The 27198-nt window shown below is 42.3% G+C and overlaps 2 protein-coding genes across 10 annotated transcripts in view; both read right to left on the bottom strand.

Annotated features, from left to right (window-relative positions):
• prodh2 (proline dehydrogenase 2) overlaps nucleotides 1–8701 on the bottom strand; it is a 40606-nt gene extending 31905 nt beyond the window's left edge. For 2 of the 4 annotated variants that reach the window (XM_014157025.2, XM_045702000.1), the window contains exons 1-2: nucleotides 8467–8699; nucleotides 431–919 (exon numbers count right to left, since the gene is read on the bottom strand). In XM_014157025.2, the coding sequence (XP_014012500.2) occupies nucleotides 431–685 (255 nt within the window). In that variant the 5' untranslated portion in view covers nucleotides 686–919; nucleotides 8467–8699. Of the gene's footprint in view, nucleotides 1–430; nucleotides 920–8466 lie in introns of all 4 variants that reach the window. The other 2 variants (XM_045701999.1, XM_045701998.1) reach the window with 2 other exon arrangements.
• A 2410-nt stretch (nucleotides 8702–11111) lies between these two features.
• LOC106578327 (eukaryotic translation initiation factor 3 subunit C) overlaps nucleotides 11112–27198 on the bottom strand; it is a 56274-nt gene continuing 40187 nt past the window's right edge. For 2 of the 6 annotated variants that reach the window (XM_014157018.2, XM_014157019.2), the window contains exons 17-27: nucleotides 26556–26727; nucleotides 22361–22520; nucleotides 21984–22049; nucleotides 19774–19861; nucleotides 19420–19585; nucleotides 15558–15602; nucleotides 13446–13490; nucleotides 13190–13237; nucleotides 12532–12573; nucleotides 12009–12047; nucleotides 11112–11662 (exon numbers count right to left, since the gene is read on the bottom strand). In XM_014157018.2, the coding sequence (XP_014012493.1) occupies nucleotides 11475–11662; nucleotides 12009–12047; nucleotides 12532–12573; nucleotides 13190–13237; nucleotides 13446–13490; nucleotides 15558–15602; nucleotides 19420–19585; nucleotides 19774–19861; nucleotides 21984–22049; nucleotides 22361–22520; nucleotides 26556–26727 (1059 nt within the window). In that variant the 3' untranslated portion in view covers nucleotides 11112–11474. The remainder of the gene's footprint in view (nucleotides 11663–12008; nucleotides 12048–12531; nucleotides 12574–13189; nucleotides 13238–13445; nucleotides 13491–15557; nucleotides 15603–19419; nucleotides 19586–19773; nucleotides 19862–21983; nucleotides 22050–22360; nucleotides 22521–26555; nucleotides 26728–27198) is intronic. The other 4 variants (XM_014157021.2, XM_014157022.2, XM_014157023.2 and 1 more) reach the window with 3 other exon arrangements.

Here is a 27198-nt window from a genome sequence, read left to right as displayed (position 1 = left end):
TGTTATTAAACCAGAATCTTACACATTCTGGATGGCAGACTGAGTATTTTAATTGAAGTTAACATTGAGAACATAATTCTCTTAACAGCAAACATACTTGACCTTTATACATTGACAGACACATTGAGTGCAACAGTTTAAGCATTTGACTGTCTGCACTCACTCACTTACTGATTGAGTTCCAAATGGCACTCTATTCCCTATATAATGCACAACCTTTGACCAGAGCCCTATCAGCCGGTGTCAAAAGTAGTGACAGTCCTGTGAGCCCATGTCAAAAGTAGTGACACTCACTCACTCATTCATTCACTTCACCACTCACTCATTGCCCTCAATTCCTCTCTCTCTCACCCCTTCCCTGGTACATACTGCTCATGTAGTGTATATCTTTTCACTTCCCTCCCTCCCTCCCTCCCTCCCAGTATCTCACCTTCCCACAGTTGTTGACCAGCACTGGGACAGAGCAGAGTTGGAACACCCCTAATGCTCGGAGCAGCTCCCCAAAGCTCTTTACCCTGAAGGCGCTGGGGTCCTCAAAGGTCAATGCCACGGGGAGGGTGTCCGCTGCAAACCCCTGTGACGGTGCCACTGCCAACCGCTCCACCGCCCTTGGGGCCGCAGTACCCAACAGCCTCAGCGACAGGAAGTGATGCAATGATGGGCGAAGCAGTGGAGACGTCATCATCGCTGATGGAGGACGTCTGGATGGACCCGACGTCTGTGTAGATGTGTGTATTTGTATGTGTGTATGTGAACAATATGCCTGTTAATGTGTGTGTGTGTGTGTGTCTGTGGTGTGTTTACTTTCCTTGCTTGCCTAGTTGTGTAGACTCACTTTGCCTTGACCGCTTGTTCAGTCAGCAGTCTAACAGGGTCACACATACATAAACAAATGAAGATACCCTCAGCTGAGAACCTGCTGAAAGAGAGGAATGAGGGGTAGAGAACATGTAAACACATACAGAGAAAGAGAAATACAGTACAAGTAAACATTAACCATCAATACAGTACAGCAATTCACAATTTTTATCCAATAGATGCTGATAATGAGTATCCCTCCATACACGCATTAAATTACTTTCCACTTAAATTAAAACTTTGACAATTGTACATTATTATAAATCCATGCCTATTAAGTTAACTGTTAATTTCTCCAAATGCGAGTAAACTAAGCCACAAATATGAATTGCTCTGATAGAGATTAGTGGTGGGCACCAATATCGATAATGTTTAATATCGATATGAGCAAGGCATAATGAATAGTTTTATGTAAAAAGCATAAATGAAGTCCAGTCTGGTGATACTGAAAATATTTGTCGCCACAGATGGTTTGTTTACATAGCAGGTTAGGATAATTAACGTGGCAGGTTAGGTGAATTAACATGGCAGGTTAGGAGAATGAGGTTAAGATAAGGAAAAGGGTTATGGTTAAGGCGTCAGCATGCTTCAGTTCAGCTGGCGCCTGGCTGAACTCGACAAGCCGAACCAAACAAGTGTGCTGTCATAAGACTTTTTCTTGAGAAATGAGAAAAAGCGGCAATAGTACTGTTTTTCCATTTTGAGACGCCGTAGCCAGTATACACTTCCGCAGAATTAATCTAACATAACTCAAGAAATCTATCATTAATTTTTCAGTTTTTGCCGAGGCGATCTTAGTCGCGCAATTTTACATCTAACTAATTATTTTTCAATTAAAAATGTGCATGAAAACGAGTCATCTCTCGTTGAATGACAACAAAGCCTTTATTGAAGAATCCCTACTGTTGACCAATCACCGACGAAGGGGCGGAGACTTCGGCTCCGAATTTCGGCTTGCCTCCAGAAAAAAATGTTGAGCGGCTGAACAGTCGAAAAAAACCCTTACTGAAGTCCAAAACGAACAAAAACGTCACAAAATGTCGTCATAATATATGCACAAACTCTGCTGAACTGTTTCGGCTAGGAAGCATGAGGACGCCTTTTGGATTAGCTACAATGCTACATTTGTCAACAGCTGTTGTCCTCGACGCGACCACTAGAAGCGGTAGCGCTACTCCATCTAGCCACAACGGTAGAAAAGTAAACAAACCATCTGTGGCGACAAATCATCAGTATCATGACACCTTCATGCACAAAACCCCCTCACAGACCTTCTCACAGGCTCTCAACTTATCATACTTAATTGCCTGCTGACAGGTCATCAAAGGATGTCTCTCTGTTTCTCTCCAAATGTACATACAGTCTGTAGGGGTGAAGTTGAGCCATTTTTTACATTCAGCATTACTAGGTCAAGGGAAATATTGTATTCTTTCAAAAAAAAAAGATATCTACATATATTTCAAGATGGTCTGGAAATAATCAGAATGAATGTAAACATAAAAGTTTTGAAAACATAGCTGGCACAACTTACCCCGGATATGGGGTAAGTTGAGTATGGGGACAGGGTAAGTTGAGCCGCAGTGGGTGTTGGTGCTAGTAGGTAAAGTTTAATTAACGGATGGGGGTGTGCTATATTGTATATCTTAAATGTATGTTTTCATTGAGATATACAGATAACTGCAAAAAATTATGGAAACACCAACATATAGTGTCTTTGGGTAAGAAATAAAGTTACAAGTAGATAAAGAGCAGCAGTAAAATAACAATAGCGAGGCTATATACAGGGGGTACCAGTACAGAGTCAATGTGCGGGGGCACCGGTTAGTCGAGGTAATTGAGGAAATATGTACATGTAGGTAGAGTTAAAGAGACTATGCATAGATAATAAACATAGAATAGCAGCAGCGTAAAAGGGGGTTCTGGGTAGCCCTTTGATTAGCTGTTCAGGAGTCTTATGGCTTGGGAGTAAAAGCAGAAGCCTTTTGGACCTAGACTTAGGGCTCCAGTGCCGCTTGCCTTGCGGAAGCAGAGAGAACAGTCTATGACTAGGCTGGCTGGAGTCTTTGACAATTTTTAGGGCCTTCCTCTGACACCGCCTTGTATAGAGGTCCTGGATGGCAGGAAGCTTGGCCCCAGTGATGTACCGTGCCATCGCACTACCCTCTGTAGTGCCTTGCAGTCGGAGGCCGAGCAGTTGCCATACCAGTCAGTGATGCAACCAGTCAGGATGCTCTCGCTGGTGCAGCTGTAGAACCTTTTGAAGATCTGAAGACCCATGCCAAATCTTTTCAGTCTCCGAGGGGGAATAGTCTTTGTCGTGCCCTCTTCACGACTGTCTAATTGTGTTTCGACCATGTTAGTTTGTTGGTGATGTGGACACCAAGGAACTGGAAGCTCTTTACCTGCTCCACTACAGCCCCGTCGATGACAATGGGGGCGTGCTCGGTCCTCCTTATCCTGCAGTCCACAATCATCTCCATTGTCTTGATCACGTTGAGGGAGAGGTTGTTGTCCTCGCACCACATGGCCAGGTCTCTGACCTCTTCCCTATAGGCTGTCTCATCGTTGTCGGTGATCAGGCCTACCACTGTTGTGTCATCAGATTTGATGATGGTGTTGGAGTCGTGCCTGGCCATGCAGTCATGAGTGAACAGGGAGTACAGGAGGGGACTGAGCACGCACCACTGAGGGCCCCCGTGTTGAGGATCAGCGTGGCGGATGTGTTGTTACTTACCCTTACCACCTGGGGGCGGCCGGTCAGGAAGTCAAGGATACAGTTGCAGAGGGAGGTGTTTAGTCCCAGTGTCCTTAGCTTAGTGATGAGCATTGAGGGTACTATGGTGTTGAACACTGAGCTGTAGTCAATGAATAGCATTCTCACATAGGTGTTCCTTTTGTCCAGGTGGGAAAGGGCAGTGTTGAGTGCAATAGAGATTGCATCATCTGTGGATCTGTTAGGGCGGTATGCAAATTGGAGTGGGCCTAGGGTTTCTGGGATAATGTGGTTGATGTGAGCCATGACCTGCCTTTCAAAGCATTTCCTGGCTACAGACGTGAGTGCTAAGGGTCGGTAATCATTTAGGCTGGTTACCTTAGTGTTCTTGGGAACAGGGACTATGGTGGTCTGCTTGAAACATGTTGGTATTACAGACTCCGTCAGGGACAAGTTGAAAATGTCAGTGAAGACACTTGCCAGTTCGTCAGCGCATGCTCGGAGTACACATCCTGGCAATCCGTCTGGCCTTGCGGCTTTGTGAATGTTGACCTGATTAAAGGTCTTACTCACATCGGCTACGGAGAGCGTGATCACACAGTCGTCCGGAACAGCTGATGCTCTCATGCATTTTTCAGTGTTACTTGCCTCGAAGTGAGCATAGAAGTAATTTAGCTCATCTGGTAGTCTTGTGTCACTGGGCAGCTCGCGGCTGTGGCTTCCCTTTCTAGTCTGTAATAGTTTGCATGTCCTGCCATATCCGATGAGCGTCGGAGCTGGTGTAGTACGATTCAAGCTTAGTCCGGTATTGATGCTTTGCCTGTTTGATGGCTTGTCGGAGGGCCTAGAAGGATTTCTAATAGGCTTCTGGGTTGGAGTCCCGCTCCTTGAAAGCGGCAGCTCTACCCTTTAGCTCAGTGCGGATGTTGCCTGTAATCGATGGCTTCTGGTTGGGGTATGTACTGTGGGGATGATGTCATCGATGCACTTATTGATGAAGCCAGTGACTGATGTGGTGTACTCCTCATTGCCATCGGAAGAATCCCAGAACATATTCCAGTCTGTGCTAGCAAAACAGTCCTGTAACTTAGCATCTGCTTCGTCTGACCACTTTCTAATTTACCGAGTCACTGGTGCATCCTGCTTCAGTTTTTATTTGTAAGCAGTGTGGAAGGACCACCAGGGAGAAGGCTGTGCCCACTGATTGTAGCCCAGGCCAGCATGTGAGTACAGGGGATCAGAGGCAGTTAAGCACACCTGGCGGCACAAATCACTTATTCTCTTCCTCCTACATAAGATACGGGAGAACCAGTAGTAGGGGGAGCTCGTGGAAAAAGGACGTGTTGATTCTCCAAACGGAGGACTTACTTGACAGACGACAGACGAAAGGAACGGACTACCTTTTGGGAATGGCAAACACTGATTCTCTCCACTACCAGAAATGAGCTCTCCACCAACGTATAGTTAAGACGGTGACACACTCTTGATGTATGTGATAGTTAAAAGTTACTCACCTTGTTTTCCTTATTCCTTTAAAGAAGATATGTGTTATCCTTTTGAGATCATCCTTGGTTGTGGGAGAAGAAAAGATACCTCCATAGAGAACTTTGTTCTATTTTCTGCTCCCGGCTTGTTTATTCCACCTTTCCGCTTTACAGCAACAGACAAAAAATACTTGGTCCGCTCACAGCAGGAATCAGGAGGATAGAATTATGGTCAGATTTGGCAAATGGGGGGCGAGGGAGAGCTTTGTACGAGTCTCTGTGTGTGGAGTAAAGGTGGTCTAGAGTTTATTTCCCCCTCTGGTTGCACATTTAACATGCTGGTAGAAATGAGGTAAAATAATTTAAGTTTCCCTGCATTAAAGTCCCCGAGCGCTGCCTCTGGATGAGCGTTTTTCTGTTTGCTTATGATGGAATACCTCTCATTGAGTGTAGCCTTAGTGCCAGCATCGGTCTGTGGTGGTATGTAGACAGCTATGAAAAATACAGATGATAACTCTCAAGGTAGATATTGTGGTCTACAGTTTATCATGATATACTCTACCTTAGGTGAGCAAAACCTTGAGACTTCCTTAGATTGCATGCACCAGCTGTTGTTTACAAAATACATAGACCACCAACCCTTATCTTACCAGAGGCCGCTGTTCTATCCTGCCAAAAGAGCTTAAAACCCGCCAGCTGTACGTTATTCATGTCGTCGTTCAGCCACGACTCGGTGAAACATAAGATATTACAGTTTTTAATGTCCCGTTCGTAGGATATACGTGCTGGTATCTCTTCTATTTTATTGTACTTTGGCTAATAGGACCGATCACCATCGGCACCCCAATCTTCGTCCCCGATATCTCCGTCTCTTTCTCTGAGAACGACGAGGGCCTTGTCAGGCATCTGAAGTAAATCCTTCCCATCCAACACTTTAAAGAAAAAGTATTCCACCAGTACGGGCTGAGTAATCGCTGTCCTGATATCTAGAAGCTCTTTTCAGTCATAAGACACAGTGGCAGAAACATTATGTACAAATAAGTTACAAATAACGGCAAAAAAAACACACAATATCACAATTGGTTAGGAGATCGTAAAACGGCAGCCATCTCCTTGCGCCGCTCCAGAATCTTGCATAAATGTTCAATTGGGTTGAGATCTGGAGACTGAGACGGCCATTGCATATGGTTTACATTGTTTTCATGCTCATCAAATCATTCAGTGACCACTCGTGCGCTGTGGATGGGGGAATTGTCATCCGCTCCCATCAGGATAGAGATGATTTACCATAGGTTGAACGTGATCACTCAGAATGGCTGTGTATTTACTGCCATTTACCTTGCCCTCTAAGGGGTTGAGTGGACATAAACGATGACAGGAAATTCCACCCCATACCATAAGAGCCGCCAGAACCCTCATTTACTCAAGTGTTGCCATTATTTTGTCAGTTACTTGTAGATCTCTGTTCAATATTACTTACCCTTCCATTTCTTGACCAATTGTCTGGGACAGGGATGTTGTTTCGATGTGCCAATTCGTAGGCAAGTTCTCTGCATTTGAGGCTACTAAGACCATGAAACTGGTCTGCAAAATTCGTGATATGTTTAGCAAGTTCAGACTCCATGTCATCAGATAAGACCAGTATGCCTCTGCTACTCTATCATAGCCTCTCTTTCACACAGGTACTTGTTCTTTACATTTTTTGTCAATGTACCTCTTCAGTGTCAGTCTATTTTTTCAACCCTTGCTTCTGCTCAAATGGATTTCTTACCTTCTCTCACTTCCTTGGCTGCTCTGTCAAGAACCTCAAGGGGGGCTAGACCCCTACTTGATTTACATTTGTATACATGGAGCATGATGATATCTGCTCTGTAACAAAAATGCAGTTTTGAATTCATATGCATGACACATTGAAAAAATACTATGCATAAAACTGACAATGTAATCAAAGCAAACATACCACAAAGCAAACATTTTGACTACATTAGCCCACATAGCTGCAAATATGCACTTTCATGCTAGGTTTAGGGCACACATGTCCAACTCAATCCATGGAGTGTCTGCAGAAACTCCCCTCATACACTAGGCCCTCCATGGAATGAGTTTGACACCCCTGTTTTAGGGTGTCATATTGTAGCTTATAGAGACCAAATTATTTTATACATATCTTCTACTTTGGTTTCGATACAAACATTATGAAATGAATAACAAATAAATTGGACTTTGTGAAATCTGTTTTTTGGACCTAGGTTGCTTACCACTTTTTCCATGTGGTTTCTTCCTTCACAGACTTCAAATGAAATGATTACCTCTTACAAAATATTTGGTTTCATGACTCATTTTGTGTATTGTTTCCTAGAAACAAGAGGTGGCTCAACTAACCCTTTGGATCAACTTACCCCACTTTCCCCTACTCTGTCTGCCTCCATTCTCTCCCTCCTTATGCCATCCTCCTTTCCAGCCCTCTGCTGTAAATTCCCATGAACTCTATTTAAGTGATGCTGACTTACTAAGAAGTATTACTCAATGCAAGACATGTTTGTGGTTTTTGTTGCATTATTTTGCTGATTCAGAGCAGTAAGACTGCACTTGAACATCAGGCGTGTAATGTCTAGCTAAGATAAAACCTGATGTCCATATACTGTACATAGTAGTGGGTGTTGAACTGCAAAAAGACCATTTTATCTTTGTGGAGTAAACCACACGACACCATGTCCAGATGAACGAGGAACATTTTTTTTTTAAATTGTTAACAGTGTAACCTACATTCTGCACTGTTTCTGTAGGGGAGACCGGGGACAGTTGTAACACATTTTGGAGTTGTTTTTTAAAATTGTATTTATTCTAACACTGTTTGATGTAGAGTTCTACATTTCACAAAGGTAACTTACATTTATTTGCCTGCTAACTATTAATATAGTTTAGACACCTGTGCTAAATGTGGAATTTTTACAATTCTGTCTTAATCTGAAAAAGTCCTGATGTTACAAATAACCCCAATAGCAGGGTTAATTGTAATGCTATATGGGACAGTTGTAACACTAACGTAAAAAAATAGGGGTCATTCAGCAATGTTATGACTTGAAATTTATACTTGGATGAAAATACACTAAATTGACAAAAAACATTCAATCGTTTAGGCATGTCACTCAGTAGAAAAATGCATATTTTGTATAAAAGTAGTACTCAAACAAAATGTAAGAATTTGACATTTTTCTGAGGTCATCTTAGTTGCACTGCCACAGTTGATTTAAAGAAGTGAAATTATATGTGAATGTCTATATACTATAAAAAAAAATGTATAAAACAAATATCAATATTGTATCAATATAAAGATGTTTTTTTTATTTTTTTTCTATAGGTGCCCATCGCTAATAAAGACCAAGACAGAAAAAGCAAAGGAAGCCTTACCATATATCCAGAGTACACGGTCTGTCACCAGTCGATTAGCACATTTCATCTAGAGGGAGGTTCTATGGGGGTGGACACAGATGTGTTGTACCATTTACTGGGTAACTAGCTAGTTAATGAGTGGCTAACTTGAGTAAACATCAGGTTCACCTCGGAGAGCACAAATAATTGGTGTCAAGTCCACGTTGGATCCAAAATGTAATTGTCAAGCCCATGTTGGATCCCAAAGTCATTGGCAAAACCTTACAAATCAATGGTTGTAGCAGTAATGTCAAGCCCACATTGGATCCAAAGTATCATTGGCAAAACCTTACAAATCAATGGTTGTAGCAGTAATGTCAAGCCCACGTTGGATCCAAAGTATCATTGGCAAAACCTTACAAATCAATGGTTGTAGCAGTAATGTCAAGCCCACGTTGGATCCAAAGTATCATTGGCAAAACCTTACAAATCAATGGAAGTAGTAGTTCCATCTCAGACAGACAATTGAAAGATTTCACAGAGCTTTTAATTCATTAAAACAAAACAGCACTAGTCTCTCTGATGAGTAACCCCAATGAAATTGACATCCAAAAATCAACCCACTTTTTTTCTATGAAGATAAATGCTTTACAAAGTGCATTGTTACTCCAGATACTAACCAAAAATGTAGCTAAAAGTTGCAATATGTGATTGCTACATCAATTGTTGTACTTTTAAATAAATTATATTGTACACCCATTGAGAAAATTGACAAGGTATAATTGACTCGACAACAACCAATATAAAAACCATTGACCTCGATTAACTTAAAAACAGGAAATCATTCAAAATTTCATAGACCATTTGTGTAGCTATACCACTTGTGGCAAAATTTTGTTTTATTCATATTGTATAAGCCAGGTACTTTCTCCTCTCTGCTCATTTTGGACCAACTCCTCAAGTTTCAGGAAAAATTGGAAATAAAGTCCCAAAGTCTTTTTCCCAGACCCCAACTCCTCCCTATTTTCAACCTTTTGCCAAACCCCAACTTCTCCTCTGTTCCCCCCTTTTCCCAGACAAAGAGAATGGCAACCACCCAAAATAAAGTACAAGTGGCATTCCTGTCTACATTGCAGACCCCTGCTAGAACTCACAATGCTTGGGTAGGTGTTTAACTTATCAGCTACCACTTCATATGACATAGCAATTTGATGCCCGACTACAGTAGTCGGGAAGGAACTTGACTCGACCAATAGATCATGATGGGAAAATCACAGATGTTAGAATTACCCAGAAACGGTAGAGAGAAAGGGACAGGTGTTAAACAGATAGTAGTTTAGAGGAGTTGGAGGTAAAAGACTTTGCCCCAAAGTAGACCAAGCCAACTGTCCCAGAGGAAAACATTAACTCCAAACTGCCTTGAATAGTGGTGTGTTCAGTTCACCTCAAAGTTTGCTGTGTTTGACAGTTTGTACTGAACGACATGTTTCCCCATAACGGTGTGCACCATCATTCAACAGCCTTTGACGTGCTTGCACTTGTTCAGGAGCGAAAGTACATTTCATTTCCCGGTACAGAACATTTATTTCGCGTGCACCATTTCTTTTGGGGGGGGGTCCTAAACATAGAATTACATGTAGAAACTCCATTAATTGAATAGGATATCAGGGTCTAATAGTAAAGATTCGCCGTTTAACTTTTAAAATGGACTGGCATTAACACAACCAGTCATGTTTTCATCTGATTGAGAATCACTTCAAAAGGCTCCTGTAAGCTTGCTCATATTCATCCACCAAAATAATTCCTGCATCCATACTGTGCTGCTTTCAAGGAGCAGGACTCTAACCCGGAAGCTTATAAGAAATCCCGCTATGCCCTCCAACGGACCATCAAACAGGCAAAGTGTCAATACAGGACTAAGATCGAGAGACACCACACCGGCTCCGACGCTCGTCGGATGTGGCAGGGCTTGCAAACTATTAGACTACAAAAGGGAAGCACAGCTGCAAGCTGCCCAGAGACACAAGCCTACCAGACAAGCAACAAACATGCATGAGAGCATCAGCTGTTCCGGGCAACTGTGTGATCAAGCTCGCCATAGTCGATGTAAGACCTTTATAACAGGGCAACATTCACAAGTCTGCAGAGCCAGACGGATTACCCCAAGCATGAGCAGACCATTTTCACTGACATTTTCAACCTCTCCTCATCTGAATCTGTAATACCAACATGTTTCAAGCAGACCACCATAGTCCCTATGGTGCATAAATGACGACCGACCCGTAGCACTCACGTCTGTGGCCATGAAGTGCTTTGAAAGGCTTGTCATGACCCACAGCACCATTATCCCAGAAACCCTAGGCCCACTCCAATTTGCATACCACCCCAACAGATGATGCACTCTATTTAAGTCCCAGAGAATGTTGGGGCAAACCTTGCCTAGTTTAAAGTCATTGAATACCTTATTCAGAGGATTGTTTTTTATTAATACATGCCAAACTTCAGAAAATGTGGTAACATGTTGAAAACCAACTGAACGGGGAAATTAATGTGTGCAGAAAAGATTTAAGCAGTTCAAGCAGCAATCACTGAAAATGTGTGTACATACACTAGATGCTGTAGTCGTTACCATTACTAGACAATGTTTCTGATGTTACAATGGTCGTAAAGAATCAGTCAAAGCATGTATTCATTCAATGTTTATTTCGCAGGTCACAACTGAAAAAACGTCACTTGACACATCTGCCCCGACTGAACTGCCAAAAGAAAACCTGTCACACTGCAAATGCAGTAATCTTGTCAATACACAATTATTCAAAACTCAATTAGTCGAAAAACCATTCACTCGACAAAAAGAGTAGTCAATACTGATATTACACTGCAAAGTATTCATAGATATGGAAGCTGACAGTTTTCAAGCTGGGAAAGCTGATTAATGTTGTACAAAGGGAGAATAGTGTAGTAGAGGTGCAATGTCAAGTGATGTAACCCAAGATGATGTTTTGGAATGAAGACTGGCTGGCTCTGTTACACCAGGTTCCTCTGGCTCAGTAGTCTCTCCTATCCTGGTTCTGGTAGCCCCCTTTGTAGCCACCCCTGTAGCCTCCCTGGTAGCCCCCGCCTCCCTGGTAGCCCCCGCCTCCCTGGTAGCCCCCGCCTCCCTGGTAGCCCCCGCCTCCCTGGTAGCCTCCCCTGTTCTGGCCCTGGTAGCCACCACCACCACCTCTGTTTCCGTCTGTGGAGAGGACCAAAGATGGAGACAAAAAAAATAACGATTTGGAGATTAAATTAAGAAAATGTGTACAGAACAGTGACACTAAAATGTCCAGACAAAATGAGATGACAAGACATATCACAATATATGTGGGCTAATGTTAACAAGTTGTGCAAAGAACAGAAGTGAAAGACTGCAAGAGAGAATGGTGTGTGTGTGTGTGTGTGGGGGGGGTTAGAGTAGCCAAAAGGCTCAGGCATGGAGGGAGGATGAGAGGGGACTGCAGGTCACAGACTGTGGCTTTAACAAAAAACTAAAGTAAAATTCTGACATTTATAGGATAAAGGTGGCATAAATTCATAAGCACCTCGGTTGTAACCGCCCCTCTGTTGGTAACTGCCTCCATCTGAAACCAACCAGAAATGGTAAACATGTGCAAGGCATGTCCAGTATAACCTACAAATGACTTTGCATTGGTGCTTATGCAGTGGTTAGTTGTTTTTATTTCCATGCAGGTTTAAGGTACTTTTTCTTCCTTCTCATAAAAATAAGTTTTTACTGGGTTCAAAGACATGTTAATTCTGTTTCAGAGTTTTAGCTCAAGCGATCCACAAATAAAATAAATTTATTTCCAAAGAAAAATAAAGTTAATAGTAGGTTTGAAATACCGGTTTCTTTAGACCTACCTAAACATACCCAATGCATTGTGTTTTTACAATGGTATATATTCAATGGAATTAGCACACTTAAAAGTAGATTTTTACATTTTTAGGCTCGGGCATAGCGGAATGGGAGATAAAGAGGCGAGCAGCTTACTGAAGGTGGCTTTTAGAATAAACAGAAGAAAAAATGTGAGAAAATAAAGGTGGTATAAAATGGTTCATAAGCACCTCGGTTGTAACCGCCTTGCCTCTGTTGGTAACCACCTCCATCTGAAACCAACCAGAAACTGTAAGCACGAGCGAATCCACAACTCAACGTGGCCAATATAATTCACTACTTACTTGTGCACTTTTAGAACTACAGTTATTTTCCTCTTATGTCTATACATTTGTGTTCTTTAGGTGTTTGTCACTAGACCTTGCATGCAGGTTTAGGTAAAAAAATATATAATAATCTCATAGCAAGAAGCCGTTATTTGGTTCAATTACATGTTCTTTCGGTTTCATAGTTTTAGCTAGAGCAATCCAAAGCTGAAATGTATAAAACTGAAAAAACAATGATAGTATGTACACAGTACAGTAATGAATACATTGTGTTCTTAGAAATTCTAACTTATGGTATCCCAATGTTTCTGAAGAACTGCCTAAAGACAACCAACGCATATTATTGTGATGGTATACATTAAATGGAATTATTACACTTTAAAATGTAGACGTTAAAAAGATAGTTGTTGCCGCCACTTGGTGTCAAATCCAGATGTCTTATCATTCAGACAGAGGGGACTGCAGCTCACTGATAGTGACTTTAAAAATAGCAGGATTTTTTCCTTTTTTTCAAAGAAAGTCTTCCATTAGAAAGTAGAGGTATAAATTGGGTCATAAGCACCTCTGTTGTAACCTCCCTGCTTCGGTTGGTAGCTGCCTCTCTGACCATCTGAAAACACACAACAGTTTAGACACAGCCATGACACGTCTTGGGCATACACACACAAAGGGGATTAAAAAATTAAATTAAAACATTTGACTACATACATATACTAGTCATTTGTTTCTCACTTTCACATATAGACTGAAATAAGACAAATACAGTCGCTCTCATAATATTCCGACAATCATGCATTTCAATCAGTTATTTCAAACACCTCGGTTGTAACCGCCTTGCTTCTGTTGGTAACTGCCTCTCTGGTCTGAAACCGTACAGTGAAAACAGTTTAGAAAACACACAGCTGTGGCATGCAATGAGCGTGGGCGTAGACAAACAAAATAAAAATCATACAAAATATACAGTGCTTTCAGAAAGTATTCAGACCTTGACTTTTCCCAGATTGTTACATTACAGCCTTATTCTAAGATGTATCTTTTTTTTTTAAATCTACACACAATACCTTGACAAAGCAAAAACTGAAGTATCATATTTAGATAAGTATTCAGACCCTTTACTCAGTACTTTGTTGAAGCACCTTTGGCAGTGATTACAGCCTCGAGTCTTCTTGGGTATAACGCTACAAGCTTGGCACACCTGTATTTGGGGAGTTTCTCCCATTTTTCTCTGCAGATCCTCTCAAGCTCTTTCAGGTACGATGGGGAGTGTTGCTGCACAGCTTATTTTCAGGTCTCTCCAGAGATGGTCGATCGGGTTCAAGTCCAGGCTCAGTCCACTCAAGGACATAGACTTGTCCCGAAGCCACTCCTGCGTTGTCTTGGCTGTGTGCTTCGCCACAGTCTGAGGCCCTGAGCACTCTGGAGCAGGTTTCCATCAAGGATCTCCCAGTCTCTACCGCTGAAAAATATCCCACAGCATGATGCTTGCCACCACCATGCTTCACCGTAGGGATGGGGCCAGGTTTCCTCTAGACATGATGCTTGGCATTCAGGCCAAAGAGTTCAATCTTGGTTTCATCAGACCAGAGAATCTCGTTTCTAAATGGTCAGAGTCTTTATGTGCATTTTGGCAAACTCCAAGCGGGCTGTCATGAGCCTTCTACGAAGGAGTGGCTTCCGTCTGGCCACTGTACCATAAAGGTCTGATTGGTGGAGTGCTGCAGAGATGATTGTCCTTCTGGAAGGTTCTCCCATCTCCAGAGAGGAACTCTGGAGCTCTGTCAGTGACCATCGGGTTCTTGGTCACCTCCCTGACCAAGGCCTTTCTCCCCTGATTGCTCAGTTTGGCCGGGCAGCCAGCTCTAGGAAAAGTCTTGGTGGTTCCAAACTTCTTCCATTTAAGATTGATGGAGGCCACTGTGTTCTTCAATGCTGCAGAAATGTTTTAGTACCCTTCTCCAGATCTGTGCCTTGACTCAATCCTGTCTTGGTGCTCAATGGACAATTCATTCGACCTCAACTGTGGGACCTTATACAGGTGTGTGCCTTTCCACATTTTTATTGTTGTTTATTGAACCTATATTTAACTAGGCAAGTCAATTAAGAACAAATTATTTTACAATGACGGCTACCCCGGCCAAACCTGGACGACGCTGGGCCAATTGTGCACCGCCCTATGGGACTCCCAATCAGCCGGATGTGATACAGCCTGGATCATGTCCAATCTATTGAATTTCCCATAGGATGACTCCAATCAAGATGTAGAAACATCTCAAGGATGATCAATGGAAACAGGATACTGAATTTCACGTCCCATAGCAAAGGGTCTGAATACTTATGTGAATATGGTATTTCTGTAGATTTTTTTATACATATGCAAACGTATAAAAAAAAAAATAATTGCTTGGTCATTATGGTGTAGTGTGTAGATTGACGAGGGGAAAAAAAATATTGAATCAATTTTAGAATAAGGCTCTAACGTAACAAAATGTGGAAAAAGGGAAGGGGTCTGAATACTTTCCGAATGCACCGTACATATACGTTTCACACGATACATGTCTATTGCCTCCAGGCCCACATGCACACCAATATCTTTTTCACACTATCGTGCCAGCCATACTTGTATGTGCTAGCTTAATATTTTATTTTCACATTCTCTCCAGCACGGTTCCAGGGTTTATAGTGGATGTGTATTCAGCTTGGCCGGGCCCAGTACTGTGAAATAGGCAATACACTCAAACATCTTAACATCTTCAATAAATCATCATAATTAGCTTTCAATATCAGGGGGAATAATTTAAACATTCATGACAGCGACTTCCTGCGATGCATCTACTGTAAGAAACATGCAGGTTGGCTAAAGATAATGGTACGGAAACGCACTCCCTAAGGGTCTACGGCAGACGCCCTGTTTGTTCAAGATTGGCACTTACCTCTGTTGTAACCACCCTGCTTCTGCTGGTAGCCACCTTTCTGATCTGTAATAGACACACACATACAGGACCCAACAAATCACTTACAGGCAGTGTTATTTGTGGAATGAGGTGCCTTATGTGTCGCGTCCCAAGGCACCAAGAGGATTCAGTAAGTGGTATTGTGGCAATTTTCATCTCACTTAACAGGGCATATTTAAACAAAATACTGATACATAATCAGCATGCTTGTATTTGTGATTGTTGGGACTATGTACGAGTAAGGCATATCAGTCTACTCCAGAAGCAGCCACATTTTAAGCAGATTTCAGTTCATTTGATAGTGCCATTGATAGACTACTCTATGACTGATTTGATAACAGACTGATCTGATTATGACCCTGGGTGAACTAACGCTTGCATCTAGTAAATGGTGGGTGATACACTTACCCACTTCATTTTGGATTAAATTGACTACTACATGGCTAACGATAAAGAGCCTCTCCCCTGTCTCTGTAGTGTGGAGTTATTATGTTTTATTTGCACATATTAAGTAAGGGGGAGATGCATGAAGAGGAGATCACATGAAATGGTGGACACGGGATCAAACACAGGATCATCACATGCTTCGTAAAGATATACATTTACAGTACCAGTCAAAAGTTCAGACATCTACTCATTCAAGGGTTTTTCTTAATTTTTTTTACTATGTTCTACATTGTAGAATAATAGTAAAGACATGAACTATTAAATAACACATATGGAATCATGTAGTAACCCAAAAACATTTTATATTTTAGATTCGTCAAAGTAGCCACCCTTCGCCTTGATGACAGCTTTGCAACACTCTTGGCATTCTCTCAACCAGCTTCATCTGGAAGTAGTTCCCACATATGCTGAGCACTCGTTGGCTGCTTTCCTTCAATCTGCAGCCCAACTCATCCCAAACCATCTCAATTGGGATGAGGTCAGGTGATTGTGGAGGCCAGGTCATCTGATTCAGCACTCTATCACTCTCCTTGGTCAAATAGCCCTATACAGCCTGGAGGTGTGTTGGGTCATTGTCCTGTTGAAAAACAAATGATAGTCCCACTAAGCACAAACCAGATGGGATGGTGTATCACTACAGAATGCTGTGGAAGGCATGCTGGTTTAGTGTGCCTTGAATTCTAAATAAAATCAGACCGTGTCACCAGCAAAGCACCCCAACACCACCTCCTCCATGCTTCGTGGTGGGAACCACACATGCAGAGATCATGCGTTCACCTACTCCGTCTCACAAAGACACGGCGGTTGGAACCAAAACTCTCCAATTTGGACTCAAGACAAAAGGGCAGATTTCCAACGGTCTACTGTTTATTTGCTTGTTCTTCCTCGACCCAAGCAAGTCTCTTGTTCTTATTGGTGTCCTTTAGTAGTGGTTTCTTTGCATCAATTCAACCATGAAAGCCTGATTCACACAGACTACTCTGAACAGTTGATGTTGAGATGTGTCTCGTTACTTGAACTCTGGAGCATTTATTTGGGCTGCAATTTCTGAGGCTGGTAACTAATGAACGTATCCTCTGCAGCAGAGGTAACTCTGGGTCTTCCTTTCCTGTGGCGATCCTCATGAGAGCCAGTTTCATCATAGCGCTTGATGGTTTTATGACTGCACTTGAGGATACTTTCAAAGTTCTTGAAATGTTCCGGATTGACTGACCTTCATATCTTCAAGTAATAATGGACTGTCATTTGTCTTTGCTTAAATGAGCTGTTCTTGTCATAATATGGACTTGGTCTTTTACCAAATAGGGCTATCTTCTGCATACCACCCCTACCTTGTCACAACACAACTGATTGGCCCCAACGTATTAAAAAGGAAAGAAATCCCACAAATTAACTTTTAACAAGGTACACCTGTTCATTGAAATTCATTCCAGGTGACTACCTCATGAAGCTGGTTGAGAGAATGCCAAGAGTGTGCGCAAAGCTGTCATCAAGGCAAAGGGTGGCTACTTTGAAGAATATCAAATATGTGTCATTTCATGATTTTGATGGTCGCTATTATTCTACAATGTAGAAAAGAGTAAACAAAGAAAAACCCTGGAATGAGTAGGCGTGTCCAAACTTGACTGGTACTGTATACACACACACACACACACACACACAGTGCATTGGGAAAGTATTCAGACCCCATAATGACAAAGTGAAAATAGGTTTTTAGAAATGCTAGCAAATTTCAAAATCCCAAGCGTCACGTCTGAAGGAAACCTAGCACCATCCCTATGGTGAAGCATGGTGATGGCAGCATTATGCTGTGGGGTTGTTTTTCAGTGGCAGGGACTCGGAGACTAGTCAGGATCGAGGGGAAAGATGAACGGAGCAAAGTATAGACAGGTCCTTGATGAAAACCTGCTCCAGAGCGCTCAGGATATCAGACTGGGGCAAGGGTTCACCTTCCAACAGGACAACGACCCTAAGCAAATAGCCAAGACAATGCAGGAGTGGCTTCGAGACAAGTCTCTGAATGTCCTTGAGTGGCCCAGCCAAAGCCCGGACTTGAACCCAAGCGAACGTCTCTGGAGAGCTTAACGTAACAAACTGTGGATAAAGTCAAGGAGTCTGAATACTTTCCAAATGCACTGTGTGCATTAATATACACACTTTCTGGGAAAAACTATTTCAATTGACATTGAAATGGCAAAAAACTAAATCAAAACTGTAAACATTATAATGGAGCTACATTTATAGTCCTTCACTCTGTCCACCTTGCTAAGAGACATCAAAAACAAATGCTGGACAGTCGGGGAGCATCAAATTCCAAAAGCGATGGATATGGTATCATTCTCAGCAAATTTGGACAATGGGAAATAAAAAATAAAAACGTGTGGCCAACCGGACCTTGGTGAAGACCAAATGGACTAGACCAAAGGCTCTGCACATGCAGAGCTGCCAACCTAGAATCATTTTTATGAGTACCACTTCAGCGCAGCGGCACCCCCAGCTCCGTGCGACACCCACACTGCTCAAATCATAGACGAATGCACCTTTTAAGCCTAATAATGAAGACTGCCTCAGTAGGAATGGTAGGCAATAGACTTATGAATACTTGGTAATTGGCTGCTATTCAGTAGCCAACTAGAAATGCATTCAAATTAACAAAATCAGGGCTCTCCCTAGGATTTTGTGACAAGGTTGTGCTGATGTAGGCCTAAGGTTGGGTAGAGGGGAGGTCCGAAGTTGGAGAATTTAGCATTTTTGAAAAACCCGTAACTGCCATTTCCTGAAACAGTCTAAAATTATATAATAACATGTAGCCAACACAGAAGTCTTGTTTGATCCTAAATGAAATTGAGCGTTGTCTCAATTATTTTAGGTACAATTTAGGGGTAATGATTATTCTTATTAAATATGTGGATAGTCTTAAACTGTAATATGAAACAACTAGGCCTATAGTAGCTTTTTTCAGATCTCCATCCCTGACATAATCAATCAAGTTAGGTCTGACTACTTGGCTACCATTCATTCAACATGCCTTTTTGTCATTGGTGAACTGACTAGGCTATTATCCCACTATTAGCAGCCTACTGGTGACATACAGCTATATCAAGAGGACAGATCAACAACTCCAAAGTGGAGTGCTGCCATCCAGCTTGAGAGAGGAAACTACTATGACTACGGTGGCGGGTTGGAGAGCTAGAGATGCCCAAGTCCTCTGATTGGCATCAACTTCAGATGGTTTGAGTCAAAAACAACATGATAAAATATGCAAAAATAGGCTTCTAGTTGAGGTAGTTTTTCATACTTTTTCATGTACTTTGGCCTCAAAATGTGTGAATGATAGACAAAATGTGTGCAAGTTGGCAGGTCTGCATGTATTCTATGGGGCAGCCCCACTAACCTCTGTTGAAGTAGCCACCATACACGCCCTGCTTGAGGTCAAAGATGCGCTCATTGTTCTCCACCAGGCCGCCCAGCTTCTCGGCCAGCTGCAGGGCCATGTTCTGCAGGGAGGTGGGCTCTGTGCGGTGCATCACCACAGTCTGGGTGGGCTGGTCCAGGGACGCCTGTGTGAGGGGGGAGACATAACACACACGGACAGACAGATACCCACAGGAGAAAGCCATTCAGACACAGACATGAACATATTACACCTTTATACATCATATCATCTAGCTTAATTAAATCTATGGGGCTGTACGTCTACACATGACAACGCACAACCCTTTGAGATCACTGACGCCGTGGGTTTTACCATGAGCTCCTCATTGATGATCATCTTGCTGATGATGCTGTGCACTGTGGGCAGCTCCAGCTCAAACATTTCATTCAGTGTCTCCATGCTGAGACACAAAGAGGGGGGGAAGAGGAAATGTCTGAATTGTGTTTATCCATTCTTTAACCAGGTAAGACAATTATATGAGGAGGCACAGTAGATGTAGCCTGGTCCCAGACCACTTTGTGCTGTATAAGCAATGGTAGCCTTGGAAACCCAGGCTTCTCACATTAGTTTGAAAGCCTGGGGAAGTAACCTAAGCAAGACTACTCCGAAGGAGATTGTTAGACAGTGACGTCAACCATTGTCCTATTGTGATAATGTACCCATAAAACATTGTGATACACATTGCTAAATCGACCCTATTGCTGCTCCTCCTCAAATTAAAAATGTTTTATACAAAAACTCATAAAAACGACAGTTGGGCTATAGCACGAAATCAAATGCAACTAGACAAATCATGACGAAAGAATGTTGAAAGTCTGGGAAGAGGCTAAGTGCAGGCAATGGCAAAATCTTTTCTAATATTCCTTTCTGGTGGAGGAGCAAAACGGGTGTATGTGTGGGGCGCGCACATGGAGCAGTGACTGTCTGATGAGGAACGGGCTGTTTTACCGTAGTGAGCTACATTATAGCCTTAAATCACTGTCTGCATAGAAGCAGTCTACCATTTTCAGAATTGTATAATTGCTTTAATTCTCTCTCAAAGCTGTAATTGAGAAAAGCCTATGCTACAGATTTCCTTTCTTGTTCTTTTTGAAAGCCACAACACCTGTGTAGGTCAGATTATTTGGGAAATAAGCTACTGTTCATAACTAAGTTGTCTTAAACCTTTTATGATCGGCCTAGTTAGAGGATAGGCTATTGGCCATTCGGTGTTCAACCTCACATGGAGGGATTTTCCCAGGAGCATTAATCATTTATTTCTTAATAAGCTTAAACTTGATTAAATTACCCTTCATCGTTTTATGCATGGCTTTCTCCCAATCAAACAAAATGTAACAGATCTATTTCAAAGTTATGTGAATAACCTAAAAAACTTAAAGTAACCAGAGGACTAATAATGAGAACGGCAGGTAGCCTAGTGGTTAGAGCGTTGGACTAGTAACCGAAAGTTTGCAAGATCGAATCCCCGAGCTGGGGAGGTAAAAATCTGTCGTTCTGCCCCTGAACAAGGCAGTTAACCCACTGTTCCTAGGCCGTCATTGAAAATAAGAATTTGTTCTTAACCGACTTGCCAAGTTAAATAAAGGTAAAATACAATAGCCTATATTGTTTGTTCCCTCTCATTATTAGTCCTCTGGTTACCTTACGTTTTTAGGTTATTCACATAACTTTGAAATAGAACTGTTACATTTTATTGTTTGATCGGGAGAAAGCCATGCATAAAATTATGAAGGGTGGCCTTCAGCCATATTCATTGCCTATCGAATGGAGAGAGAAGGTAATATTGGCTACGTTTTTTTTAAAACTAGACAAGATGGTGTGTCCGTTATAAAAAAATAATGTTTAGGCTATAGGCTAGTGTTCATGCGTCCGACAGACGACACAGAGAAAGTATTTTCTGACTGGACATTTTGGACTGCTTTGGTGGAATTCTCTGCTCCGTCTAGCCCACATTCCTCTCCTGCTTTCTGTTCTTTACTGCTCTGTACCAGCCAAGTTCAAATAAATACAACTGGTTTAGCCTAACCTTTTTCAGCAGGGACAATTTTTTTGCCAGAATTTCTGGGGACTCAACCCCAAATCTAATGACGCAAACTTAAAATTAAAATACGGTACATTTTGCATTGAGTGGAGTTCCAAAAAAGATGCCTGACTTGCAACAAACTAGCATGCATAAGACACAAATGAACGCCACACAGGCTACTAAAAAAAGACAACGAAATGCCTTTCCTGAGGGGAAACGTAATTTCTACTTAAAGCTTATCAAATGTGAGTGCCGAATTTGGTAAAAACCAAAATGTGAAGTTCGCCTGACTTAATAGTCAAGTGGGATTTTGGAAGGCTGGCTATTTTCGAAACACTAAGCCTATAGTAATCTCCATGGTCATTGCTGTCAGCTATACAACACAACAGTTGGGGACCAGGCTACAGTAGTTAAGAATCTCCACTAAATGTGCTTTTCAGTCCAAGACTAGGTGTACTCTAACTGGGGAACAACCTCTAACCGTTTTAAAAGTTATTACCTGATGGAGTCATAAACGCTGCTGTAGGTGAACAGGTACGTCCTCAGAGACTCCTCCTGGATCTTCCTGCAACCACAAACCATCAGGAAACGTTACAGGAATGCTACCTCTGAAGGATGCACTGTGTTGCCGAAACATTAGTTCAGTCATGAAATAACCAATTACTGTGAGAAATACTGTGTGCAACTTAATTTTTCTAAAGAAAGCTACTAAAAGGTAGCATTATATTAGCCATTTGACGATCTTGATTGAATTAATTTTATTAAACCATTCCAGGCCGCGATTGCTTGATACTGACTACTGATCAAACTACGGACAGTTGAACAAGAGGGGTGTTGATGCAGACCTTATTTATCAGCAATTTTCGAAAAACTCACCGGACGAGCATCTCTCGTACACACTGCGTCTCAGGGAACAGATCCCACACCTTGCTGTTCATCTTCTCGTTGATGATGAACGAGTGGCAGGTGCGCCAGTCGCCCATCTTCATGGACTTGCTGGCCGCCACCACGTGCTCGCGCATGCTCTCTGGGGGTCCTGGAGGATGCACGGATTTGTTTAGTGTTTGCATGTCCATTGTTGTGTCTGTACAGCTAATACAGACAAGTACCAATACAATCTTAACTTAAAAAGGTCTAATGCAGCTGTTTTTATCTCAATATCAAATCATTTCTGGGTAACCAGTAAGTGAATTAGTGTGATTATGTTTCTATTAAAATGGTCAAAAAGGATGTAAAAAAAATAAAAAATAAAATAAAAACTTAGAAAAATAGCAATTTCACAACCAACAATTTTGCTAGTTCTGTCTGAGAGTGGTCTGAGTGGGGAGGGGAAAACTGAAAACTAGCTGTTATTGGCAGAGGTTTAGAACTCTTTCTTATTGGTGTATTAACTAATTTATTTCCTGGGGATGTCAACACAGTACTACATAGAGCCATGACTACATGGAACTCTATTCCACATCAAGTAACTGACGCAAGCAATAAAAGTAGATTTAAAAAACACCTTATGGAACAGCAGGGACTGTGATGCAACACAAACATTGGATTCAGTACTGTAGAAGTGGTAGTGGTGGAGTAGGGCCTGAGGGCACACAGCGTGTGTGAAATCTGAACATATTGTAATGCTTTTAAAATGGTATAAACTGCCATTATTTTATTCTATATGCTTTTATGGTTACAATAATATAATTGAACTTAGCGGAATAAAATACAACATATTTTTCCCAGTCCGGAGTGAGTGTGCATATGAAGTGCCCATGTTGAGCGTAAAAGTGATCATTTGAAACAGGTTCTATATGCTCGATTGAGTTATTTGGCTAATTGAGTTAACGAATTACGCAAACCTTATGTCTTAGAAATCAAAACATATGGGCTGCATGATGCGACTAATAGGCTATTTGAAAAAGTTGCAAAAAAAGGTTATGCTCTGTTCCTTCCTCAGGCTGCACACGCTGTTCTCTCATCAAGTGATCATATTTTCACCCATCAGATTTCATGTCAAATATGTCAAATGTATTTGACTTAGAATGGCCCATTATTAAATGGGGCAGGAACAGGGGCAGGGGAAAAAAGATAGATAGATATATATTCCTTCACACAGGATTGTATATAGATATGTCTGTGCTTATTAGAGCTCCTATTTCACTTCACGCATCAACCACTGTTTGAGGACTATGCAGCCACTCGCTGCACGACAGGTGAAATTCTGCCCAAACTCTGTAGGCCATGGGCTCTCCAATCATGTTCCTGCAGCTTAATTTGGGAAACCAAGTGAAATCTGTTCGAGAACATCGATAACATGTTTTCACAACAAAACATTTGTTAAAGTGTTGACAGCCCCCCCATCTCTGCACGCTCAAGAAAGGAATGAAGGAGAGAGGATATGGAAACACACGGTGGTGAGATTCTGTACCTAAAGGTAATGTCAGCCTATTAATTATAAAATTATATAGAAAAAAAAAAAACCTTACTAGGCTATTCAAAATCAAACACTATAATTGTAAGATACCGCCGCCGTACACAATCAATGTACCAACAGCGTCATCTAGGCCTATACGTTCTCTCCCAGACTAATGGATAGAACATTTGGAGCGTAGCAGTTAGCATAATAATACAGTCCCCACTCAAAGGCGAAGACTTGAATGTGTTTAATTTTGGAGTATAAGCTAGACTAGTGGTCACCAACCGGTCAATCGAGATCGACTGGTCGATCTCCAAGGCATTTCGTCGAGCGCCAAACATTTCAAAAAAAAAAAAAAAAAGATAAAGCCTTGCGGTCCAATTTTTTGGTAATCGTCTCGCACGGTTGGCGGTAGGTGCACCATATTCAGCTGCCCTGCGTGCCAGGTAGGCGAAATGTTCTGATGTTGAGCCACTTCATGCATCTGAAGGTACAAACTCTACCTTACTGGCGGACCCAGAGAGCTAATCAAGTGCACTATAGGCCTACCACTGGCCAATTGGATGGCTGAGATTACCGGGTCTGCAGTAACGTAGCGGGCGTAAAAGAAAGCTACAGCAATGATGATACTGTGAGATTTCAAAACCATGACTAGAGACTCAACAAATACAGCAAAGAGCTGCTGTTTTTATGAGTTCATGTTTAAGTTCTTACTTAAACATGTTTAAGTGTTTAAGTGTTCTCACTGTCAACACTTTTTATAACGCTTCCATTCGCGCTACAACCAGCACTGCAATGAATGTGAAGGAAGTAGGAAAGTGTATCGATAGGCTTGCGTTATTATTAGTGGCTTGGGTCATAATATTGAGGAATATTTCACTTTCTGGGTTCATAGGAGTAACATGAATTTGTGCATGAGGCAGAAATAATGAGGTGCAACTGTAGTTTCACCATCAGCTGAAAGATGGTGTCCCTTTGGTCAGTGTCAGCGGAGAAAAGGGAGAGCGGAGGGACGTTGAGAGGCGGACACCTCCGCTGAGACTGACCATCAGATGCAGGCACCATCCGCCCAGTAAAATAAAAAGCAAATGATTTAAACATATGTACACTCAGCTGTGCCTCACAAGTAACAACAATGTATTAGTAGGGCAACTGAAGCAAAGCCAATATGCGGTAATGTATTGGGCCTGAAGCTTACTGTACAAACATTGCTACATCACTGTTTTTAATAGGTTAATGTTGCATAGGCTTACCTTTTTTAAGTAATGAGCGGTAGAGCTCGGCTTGCATTTCACCCCCTTTTTCTCCCCAATTTCGTGATTACGACCTTGTCTCGTCGCTGCAACTCCTTAACGGGCTCAGGAGAGGCGAAGGTCTAGTCATGCGTCCACCGAAACATGACACTCCAAGCCACGCTTCTTAACACCTGCTCGCTTAACCCAGAAGCCAGCCGCACCCATGTGTCGGTGGAAACACCTTTCAACTGACACTCAGCCTGCAAGTGCCCGGCCCGCCACAAGGAGTCGCTAGAGCGCGATGAGCCAAGTAAAGCCCGCCCGGCCAAACCCTCCCCTGGAAGATGCTGAGCCAATTGTGTGCCGCCCTATAGGACTCCCGGTCACGGCCGGTTGTGACACAGCCTGGGATCAAACCCCAGGCCGTAGTGATGACGCAACACCGCGCCTTAGACCGCTGCACCACTCGGGAGGCCATCCCGGCTTGCATTTTAACTCAGAAAGTGATCTTGGGAAGAAAAAAAAATATTGGCTACTGGGCTAGACCAATTATGTACCAAATACATCTTAAAATCAGTCTGCTATTTAATGGTTTTTTTCTGCAGTGCGTAATATACGGTAGGTTATCTGTGTGTTGTATAACGGCACAATCATTTTAAATTAATCGTTTTTTTTGGGGGGGGGCCTTCGGCTGATATAGGTCAATGCATAAGCTCTAATATGCATATGGGTTTTCTACATTCAACTTTTTAAATGCTTGGATTTATTCGATCCCTTAGAAAGCGCTGTCCATTTCACTGTGTTTGGCTTTGAAACAACATCCACAACGACCATGTTTTCCACCGGTTGAACTTTTCTTCAAATTGATCATGACAGCGAGGTAAAAAAATGTAGCCTAACGGTGAGTTTTAAAATCGTCAAAACGTTTTGGTAAGTGTTTGATGTGACTTTCGATTGCATTTACATCAGAGTTGTTAAAAGGGACAATAGAGCACTGAGTACCAGGTCTTTAGCGAGTTCGGTACTACTAACGCATGTCCAGAGTGCATAAGAGATTACCGTGACTCAACGGTCATGTGAAATTTAACTGCGGTCATGACTACCTGTGGCGGTAATATGGTCACCACATCATCTCTGAATCATTGTGTTGACATCTCAGGATTACTGGATATTTGAGGCCAATCAGAATAAAACAACCTTTTTTGCCCGTCTTAAGTCTTGTCTCTTTTTAGGCATGAGTTACTTGTGCCCACCCACCCTTTGGTCCTAAACTAGGCGGAGTTCATTATGGCACGCAACGGAAAACTTTCTAAAACCAAAATGAGTTTCTTTTTTGGAAAGGTCCATGTAGTCCCTCTCCATTTCAGTCTGTTTTCTTCCATTTGGGGCCTAATGAACACAACCCTGCTTTGTCACCATTATCTACTGTACGTACCGAGAAGGGGCTGCCTCTCGCCCACCCTCAGCTGGTGGTGAAACTGCTTGCTGATCATCCTTCGGCGGGCGTCAAACTCGTGGGCTGCCATGTAGGGGATCTCCAGCAGCATGGCAGACACCAGGTACACGCACTCAAGCAGCTCCAGGTTAATGTGCATGTGGAAGGGCACCTGGAACAAGATGGACAACAATGTCACGTCGTAAACCAACCCCAGTCAGTGTAGTGTATCAGTGTAATACTGTACAATAGTCAAAAACAGGTTCCAGTGTATCATCCTTAACAAACGTGAAAATCTTTATTTAATCTTTCCAGACAAAGGCCTTACAGCTCGGAACCTACACGGTCGAGTTTTGCCTAGCCCACGTTTAGCCTAGCCTACCTGTCTGTCTAGCTGAGATTGGTCTACCAGTCGTCTCTTCTCAATCGTTTCCTGCTGTCAACTGTTCTGCTGGGTTGAGCCTACTTGTCAACTGATCTGCTGGGTTTAGCCTAGCCTACCACTCGTCTCTTCTGCTCTGCATTTGACTAGCCTAGGCTACCTGTAGTGTATTTTCAATCCTCTACTGTTCTGCTTGCTGGCTTCAACCTATCCTAGCCTTAGACTACCAGTAGTTTCTTCCGCTGAGTTAAGCTTAGCCAA

The sequence above is a fragment of the Salmo salar genome, chromosome ssa19 (assembly GCF_905237065.1).
Source record: "Salmo salar chromosome ssa19, Ssal_v3.1, whole genome shotgun sequence".
Lineage (NCBI taxonomy): Eukaryota > Metazoa > Chordata > Actinopteri > Salmoniformes > Salmonidae > Salmo > Salmo salar.
The sequence above is the reverse complement of the archived record's forward strand: the minus strand, read 5'-3'. Positions and strand labels throughout refer to the sequence as shown.